The sequence below is a fragment of the Arachis ipaensis genome, chromosome B05 (genome assembly GCF_000816755.2).
Source record: "Arachis ipaensis cultivar K30076 chromosome B05, Araip1.1, whole genome shotgun sequence".
NCBI classification, from domain to species: domain Eukaryota; kingdom Viridiplantae; phylum Streptophyta; class Magnoliopsida; order Fabales; family Fabaceae; genus Arachis; species Arachis ipaensis.
The window spans coordinates 137,999,594-138,007,892 of NC_029789.2; the positions used below are offsets into that span (position 1 = coordinate 137,999,594).

The following is an 8,299-nucleotide window of genomic DNA, read 5'->3' on the forward strand; positions in this document are numbered from 1 at the left end:
TTGCTGTAATTAGCTAGGTATTTCTTTACTCTTATGAGGACTTCGTTTTTGTTTAAGACATAAAAAATAAGAACAATGCTAAGGAACCAAAAGGGTATTAGCCAAAAACCAGCCAAATACCTTTGGGTGAATCCAAAATCTCTACGAGTTAATATATATGGATGTTTCTTCTGCTAAGTATCAGAATGTTTCTTTTTCATACTAAATGGATGTTCTTTTATATATTTTTCGAATTTTTTTGTATTGCAAATGTGTGTTTCTAATTCTTTAAGAATTTCATATTTTTTTAAAAATTTTATAGATATTTAATTATTTTTGCTAAAATATAACTGGATATTTCTTTTGTTAAGTATTAGGATATTTTTTTCATATTAAATGAATGTTTTTTTATATTTCTATAATTGTGTAGTTTGCAGTCTCTTTAATCATCAAAACGGCATCTAATATCCCAAAACGCAGAGAGCAACATCTGCAACAAATCCCTAATTACAAACATGTGTGTTGAATACAAACCAATCCCATCTTCTTCAAAACTCCGGCAGTGGCAGCCACGTCTTCAGCGTAGCAGTGTGCAACGAGGAAGTAGTTGTGTCCCGTCAGATCCAGATTCACGCCAAGCGTGGACATGAAATTCACCACGTGCCGCGCGTGGTCTATGACTTTCTGGCGCGTTAGGATGTTCAGGATGGGGTAGAAGGTGGTCGCACTGGGGCGGCAGCCTCCGACGTCGGCACGTGCCATATATTCGATGACGTGGAACGCGTCATCGACGCGTTGGAGCTTGCAGAGGCACGTGATGAGGGAATCGAACGCGTTCTTGCGAGTGACACCGCGGTTGAGGGTGGATAGGGTTTGAAGGAGGTGGTTGAGGAGGGAAGACGAGAAGGTTTCGTCGATGACAAAGTCGAAGGTGGACTTCGTGTTGAAGCAGTTATCTTGAATGCGCTTGTTGAGGGCGTCGCGGAGAGCATGGAAGTCGCCGGAGAGGTCTGTGTGTGTGATTGTTGGCGGTGGGTAGGTTAATGTGAGAGAAAAGAAGAAGATTTTTATAGGTTTTAATTAGGTTTACTTAATCAATTTTAAATTTTTTAAATTTTGAATTTAAAAAATTTAAAATTAATTATTAATATAAATTAATGTGGTTTTGTTTAGTTTTTGGCTGAATCTTGGTTTCATATACTTTTCCAAAAAATAACTAGACTAATTTTTAGAACCAGCATTTGAAATTCAAGGGAGAATGTTTGAAAAGTAATAGTTTCTTTTAAGAAAGGATAAGTTCAATATATACAGCTAAAATGAAATTATATAGAACTTGTATGAAAACATGTTTTTCAGAAAAAGTAATTTTCTTAAAAAATTAAATAATCAATGTCTAAACATGTTCTTTTAATAAATGATATATATCTCTCACTTAAAAAGTAACTTAACATATAATATCGTCAAATATAAATCTCTCACACCTGCACTATTTTATTAGCATATCCCTCTTATTAACTCGGTAAATAATTTATATAGTTACATTGCATTTTTTTTTTCTAATTAATCAAAGAAAAGTTTCATTCATTATTAGATGTATACTTGATTATTATGAAGCTTAATTGTACTCGTGGATTAGATGAAAAATTATGTAAATGGATGTAAAGAAACATAAATAGTTACAGATAATTTTAAAAGAAAAGGCGAACATATAAATCTCGAGTTTTTTAATTTTGATATGGGAAAGCTAATGGTGTTTGGCAGCGTTATGGGGTTTTGGGGTGTTTGACGGAGATGCGACGGCGTTAGTGAAGAAATCGGTGGCACCGACGGGGGTAAGGAAATTGGTGGGACCGATTTGTGGGAGGGGAAGCTGCGCAAATCGGTGGCACCGATTGGTGACTCCTCGCCACGCGTCGCACATGCAGGTGGCTCCTGGGTGGCCCATGACTCCTTATACGTTTCACCCACTCAAATCCGGATACCCCTATCTCTTTCACCCTCCAACACTCTCTTTCACTCCTCACAATAATTCTCCCTCTCTGCTTACTCTCAACCCCACCATTTCACCATTGTTGGACCACCTTTATCTCAGTGAAAAATTTCAAGAAAAATGCCAAAAAAAAGGAAAACCAAAGAAGTAAATCAACCAGAACTTCATATTGTTAATTATCTTGGAGATCTAAATTATGTAAATTTTTAATTTTTAATAATTTTATTTAATGATAATAATAGTGATAATTTTAGATTTTATTAACTATATATATTATAATGGTAGAAATTAGAAATTAAACATGTATGTATGTATAATTTTATTATTAGGTGGTTAGAAATAGAAATAAAAATAAGAATAAACCTTGCATGTATGTATGAAGATGAAGATGAATGTTTGTACCGGTGTGAGAGAATCTGTGAATTAGTTATAATGGACATGTTAAGGATAATTGTGTTTTTGAATAATATAGTTATATTATACTTGTTCTTATACTGTAAAATGTGGTATTGTAGGCTTTAAGGATGTTGATGTGCGATCATTTACACCCGCCGGATCCATATAACCAAATTGTTGAGGCACAGTTACGCGAGACTGGATTTTATTATGTATCCCAAATTGGAGTTATTAAAGGCCAGTCAGCAATGATTAATGCTCTGATTGAGAGATGGCGGCCCGAGACTCATACTTTTCATTTTCCGGTTGGTGAGTGTGCCGTGACCTTGGAGGATGTGGCGGTAATTCTCGGTCTGCCAACAAATGGTCTTCCGGTTACAGGTCCGACCATGAGTAGCTTCGAGGCATTGGAAGCCGAGTGCTTGCACCAATTTGGAATTGCACCGAGCAAAAATGACTGTAGAGGGAGCTTTATAAAATTAACGTGGTTTAGGGGTGTGAGAGATCGCATAGTGTTGAATGATGATGTGCACATTTAGATGTATGTAAAGTGTCACATAATGTTGTTATTTGGAAAAGTTCTGTTTGCAGATAAGTCAGGTGCAGCGGTGCACTGGAAATTTTTACCTTTGCTCCGCAACTTCGGTGGGATCGTACAGTTTAGTTGGGGTTCGGCATGCCTGGCACACTTGTATAGATCATTATGTAGGGCAACTCGTGTCGACTGCAAGGAGATGGACGTTGCCGGATTTTCTAGTGGTCGAAATCTAGCCCTGTATACTCGTCGAACTTGGTCCATCTTGTAAACATCATTAATGTACACTTGCCAATTCAACCTCTGATTTGAACAACATGCAAACACGTGTCGACACGGAATTCGGTCAACCTGGAATTCACCACAGTCACACCGATGGTGGCATAGGTCAACTGCATACTCAACCCCACTAGGCATCTCGCGTACTTCGAAGACTTCATTTTCTCTATCAAAACAGCTAACCTGTATGTTACCTGATGCTCGTTGATTTGCATGCAGCTTGGTTGTCACCATCTCAGAGAACACAAGTCCAGCACTGATTCGGGCTTCAGCCTCGGCTCTTTTCCTAGTGAACAACTCATTCAATCTGTAAAATGTAGCCTTAACAAGTGCAGTGACTGGGAGATTGCGTGCACCCTTTAAGACGGAGTTGATACATTCCACAAGATTGGTGGTCATATGACCCCATCGGTAACCACCATCAAATGCCAAAGCATACTGCTCACGAGGGATCCGATCAAGCCAGTTGGTGTAAGCCTCACCCTGTTCCTTTAATCGTTCATAGCGCATCTGGTACTCAGTGGTCGTCCTCGAGTATCCTATGAAAAACATTCAGTCAACTATGAACACCAATCTATTTGATCGTACTTACGATAAATTCAAAGTTCATTCTATTCAACCTTACCAATGTTGACGATAAGCTTTTGCAGGTACGGTGCCTTGAACTTCCTCAAGAAGTTGGACTCAATATGCCGGATACAAAACATATGGTAAGCTCTAGGAGGAGACCACGCCCCATTACTTCGTTCAATAGCTGACCTAATCGAATCATGTCGATCAGAGATAAGTCCGACACCATCACGTTTCACCACATGTTGACGCAGGTTGCTCAGAAAAAAGTGCCATGCATCAGAAGTCTCTCCCTCCACTATGGCAAATGCAATAGGCACGATGTTGTTATTACCATCTTGTGAGACTGCAACTAATAAACAACTCTTGTATTTTCCATACAAATGAGTCCCGTCCACCTGCACCACTGGCTTGCAATGTCTGAAGGCCCTTATACAGGGGTAATAACTCCAGAAGACTCTATGTAGAACACGTATATCAGGAACCAAATTATCCCCCTGGTAAGCTGGCATTGTTTCAAAGTGAACCACTGCTGATGGCTCTTTGTGGCACATTGCCTCAAACCATATCGGCAAAGCTTCATACGATGCCTCCCAACTTCCGAAAATTGATTCGACCGCCTGCTGCTTTGCTAACCAAGCCTTGCGATAACTGATGGTGTAGTTAAACTTTGACTGGATATCAGCAATTACTGATTTCACCTTTATAGACGGGTCAACCTCTACCAACGGCTTGATTGCTTCTGCAACTGTCTTAGAATCCAGCTTCGAATGGTCTTGAGAAATAGTAGACCTGGTACAAGTATGACTTCCATTGTACCTCCTTATCTCCCAACAGTACTTCTTCTGCATTTTCGTTACCCTTATCAACCAGTCACAACCATTCCCATATTCTGTACATTTGGCATAGAATGTCGTCGGTTCCGACTCATATACCCGATAATCCACACCTCTCCGGATGGTATAATCTTTCATTGCCTTAATTACTGCCTCCCTTGAACTGAATTCCATCCCCACTGTGAACTCACCATCCGCCACAACAACAGCGGCTGCATACATCAAAAGTAATAAAGAAATCATTATGTACTCAGTAAGAAGTCTTTCATTACAACTCAATTAACCATCACACTTTACTATGTAAGATCGTTATAGTCTTATTTTTCGTTATTCCATCTATGTAAACAACAACTAAATATCATTCACAACAAAGAACTATTAATTAATAAAGAAATCAAACGCTATGGTGACAAATGCCTGGTCACATATCACATACATTACTCATCCGACTTATCGATCTGCTAATTCAGAGATTCACATAGCTACCTAGATTTACGCACCTGCATTCATATATTGCGGAAACTCCGGTGCATGCATAGCCTCCAGATCCAACGACCGCATGAAAGAAGGCTCCTGAAACGGATGCGGGTTTGCTAGTGCGTTTGCAACTTCTGCCACATCTGCGTTCATGGCGCCGCCAGCTTCTTCTTCGTCCTCACCTTGACCGACGATCTCATAGTTACTTTCAAATTCATCTTCGCTTTCACTGTTATAATCTTCCAATTCAATGTTACGGTCCGCTTCAGATTGCTCAAACTCAATATATAACTCGATGCACGACATTCGGTCGCGATTTTCCATATACATTGAGAACATTTCATGCATACTCGCTTCGTCCATCACATACTTGGTCTGAAATTGAACAAACCCACCAAACACAGGTAAAGGATACCTGTACAAAATACACGATACTCTCCTACAACTTTGAGAATCTATCTTCTCACAAATCACACCTTTCAATTCCTCAAATGACAACATGAACGGAATAACAACATCTAATGGATTTTCACACACAAATTGAACTCCCTCGTATGTTTGCAATAAGATCTGCCCGTAATAATAAATCTTCAATACAACTCTATCATCCATAACACTAACTATTCTCAACCTCACACGAATTTTTAAAAAAAAAATGAAGCAGAAGATTCAGAGAAGAGAACAGAGAGGAGGAAGAGAAGATGAACATTAGCTGAGACTGACGAAGAAAAAATGGGGCTTCCACCATCCGCTTTTTGTATGGACTAATGGCAAATCGGACGGACCGACCGCTGCACACCCAAATCGGTGGGTCCGATTGGTGCACCCCATTGAAATAAAATTCTCTGCCTCCAGTAATCGGTGGGGCCGATTACTGAACTCTTCTCCCTGCACCCACAAATCGGTAACACCGATTTCATACCCGTCACCTGTCTCAATCACAAATCGGTGGCACCGATTTCCTATCCAAGAACCTCTCCTCTCACACAAATCGGTGGGACCGATTCCTCCCTCTTAAAATCGGTGGCACCGATTTCTTCCCCTAAAATTCCAAAAAAGCAACACCGTCATAACAGTGTAAATCACCTATAATCATCATATTCCAGCATAACCCACACCCCCAAATCATATCTAAAAAAATCAGCCATAAATCTCACCAAAACAAAAATGACACAAATGGAAGCCTTATTAAGCAACTCTCACTACGTTACCAACAGCATTTAAAAATGTCTTTTTTTTTTATGACTGTGTTTAATAGAAGTGTCTTTATAGATATATTTTCTAAATGTGTCTCTTTATATATGTGTTTAAAATATAATAATTAATTATTATTGACAATAAATTGACAGATAATATGTTGGTACTTTATATTTTTCCTAATAATAATAATAATAATAATAATAATAATAATAATAACCATCCGAGTACTAACGATAATAAACATCTTTCCAAAAGCTTAAACTGATTTTGGGATTCACCAAGACTCGAATTCTTGACCTTTTGGATCTAGCGCTCTAATACCATGCATGATACCACTCATCCCAAAAGCTTCAACTGATGAAAAAAGGTAACACTAATGATTATATCTCTAATACTCTCTAAACTTCCATTGTTCCCATTGTATAAATATTCTATTGGCTCCTCATACTTTTCCTTATTTAATTTGTATATGTAGTGTTACCCTATTTACAAGTAGGGTACAGTGGAGCGAATCATGCAATTATTAGTCTGAAAAAAAAAAGCATGAAAGAATTACAGATCATCCTATAACAAATAAATTAAATGCAGTCTCAATAAAATAAATAAATAAATAAAAAGAAGAAATGGGTAAGCAGCCATATACATAGCAATAATGATTTTAATGAAAAATTGACGATTATAATAGTGATCACCGTTATCTAACGCACAACGCACAAGTGATAAAGTCGTTGCATCAACATTATTATTATTATTAATATATCATTGAAAAATTGCCTGTGCCAAAATAATTAAATAATGCAAATACTTGATTTATTGTCAGAAACTCAGAATTAACAATATTCGTATTGTAAGATTGTGGTGTCTCCAGCAGCGGTAATAAAAGCTTCTTGTGCCTCGAGAATTAGGAATGCAACATAAAACACAAGCTTTTAATGTCAAGGAATTTTCTGCATTCAATCCAATTTTGTTTCTTTCATATTACCAAGGAGGCTTTAAAGTTTCATGTGTCAAGCACATAATAAATATAATTTTAAGTTATTTATAACATAGGGGATAAAAGTAGTTTTAAGACTTACTCGATTCCAATACGATTAAAGAAACAGATTTCGAATCTGTGTCCATAAGTTATTATATTTAGGTTTTCATACTACAAGAATAAAGGCCAATTTCCCCTACATATATAGTCCATTCCCAAATTGCATCCACCAGTGTCCCTCTTTTGGATCCTACATGGAACAAAAAAGAGATATAAAAATAAAAAAAACAATTAACAATTAAAGTCATTAACAAAAAGAAGCGAGATAAACACGTCTTTTGTGTCTTGAAACAATGACTATAATAGGTAGGCGAACAAACTCGTTCTATATCGATGATTCACAAAAAGAAGAGGTACTACTGGTCTAAATGTGTTTTGCATTCCGCAATCCTCGATGTCCATGAGAGATGCACTGACCCACTCATCAATTACAGTTAGGGTCCATTATCATAAATGATTTCAGAAGGAAATGTGAAAAAGAACCACCAAGCAAAGAAGACTGTCAACACTAATGCACCATTTTACAGAATGATGAACCATGTGAGTTCGACTGCAAAACAAAAGATATCCCAACCTGGGCAACAAACCATCCATAGATAGTGCAGCTTTCTTTAAAACAAAAAAGAAATAAAAAATAAAAAAACCAAACATTTGTTAAAAAACTGGTTCGGTTAGACAAAACTACAAAAATCGGGTATGCTCTTGAAAAGTTGTAGTGAATTTAAATGGATGCAAATTTGAATTTAAGTGGTATGTTCTGTTGAGTTTGGAAAATTAATAATATTGATGATGATAAATATTTGGTGTTTGGGTTGAAAGTTCAATTGTATTTGTGAATTGTAATAAGTGTGTTTAGTGTGCAAGAAATTAATTAAATCACATTAGTCCAAGAAAAATAAAAATAAGTCCAAATTGAATTTGGATCACTTACATATGTTCACGAAAATAATTATTCATCACTAAATTTTCATTAAAGATAAAAAGGATGCTTAAGGGATCAA

General features: G+C 37.1%; 2 protein-coding genes across 2 annotated transcripts; both read right to left on the minus strand.

Moving 5' to 3' along the window:
- LOC107641277 (pentatricopeptide repeat-containing protein At3g56030-like) lies at positions 422-1,924 on the minus strand. The gene is made up of 3 exons (XM_016344771.1): positions 1,804-1,924; positions 514-989; positions 422-469 (listed from the first exon to the last, which is right to left on the minus strand). The coding sequence occupies exons 1-3, from the start codon at positions 1,922-1,924 to the stop codon at positions 422-424; spliced, it is 645 nt and encodes a 214-aa protein (XP_016200257.1).
- LOC107641278 lies at positions 2,919-5,674 on the minus strand. Its single transcript, XM_016344773.1, has 3 exons — positions 5,086-5,674; positions 3,805-4,797; positions 2,919-3,718 (listed from the first exon to the last, which is right to left on the minus strand). Exons 1-3 carry the CDS (start codon positions 5,672-5,674, stop codon positions 2,919-2,921), a joined length of 2,382 nt encoding a protein of 793 aa, XP_016200259.1.

Coding starts and splice junctions, on each gene's coding strand:
- LOC107641277 (XM_016344771.1), bottom strand. CDS start 1,924: ATGGGCCACCCAGGAGCCACCTGCATGTGCGACGCGTGGCGAGGAGTC. Junction 990..1,803: donor CAATTTCCTTACCCCCGTCG/GTGCCACCGATT, acceptor TCACACACACAG/ACCTCTCCGGCGACTTCCAT. Junction 470..513: donor TTTTGAAGAAGATGGGATTG/GTTTGTATTCAA, acceptor GATTTGTTGCAG/ATGTTGCTCTCTGCGTTTTG.
- LOC107641278 (XM_016344773.1), bottom strand. CDS start 5,674: ATGGATGATAGAGTTGTATTGAAGATTTATTATTACGGGCAGATCTTA. Junction 4,798..5,085: donor TCCGCAATATATGAATGCAG/GTGCGTAAATCT, acceptor TGATGTATGCAG/CCGCTGTTGTTGTGGCGGAT. Junction 3,719..3,804: donor AAAGCTTATCGTCAACATTG/GTAAGGTTGAAT, acceptor TGTTTTTCATAG/GATACTCGAGGACGACCACT.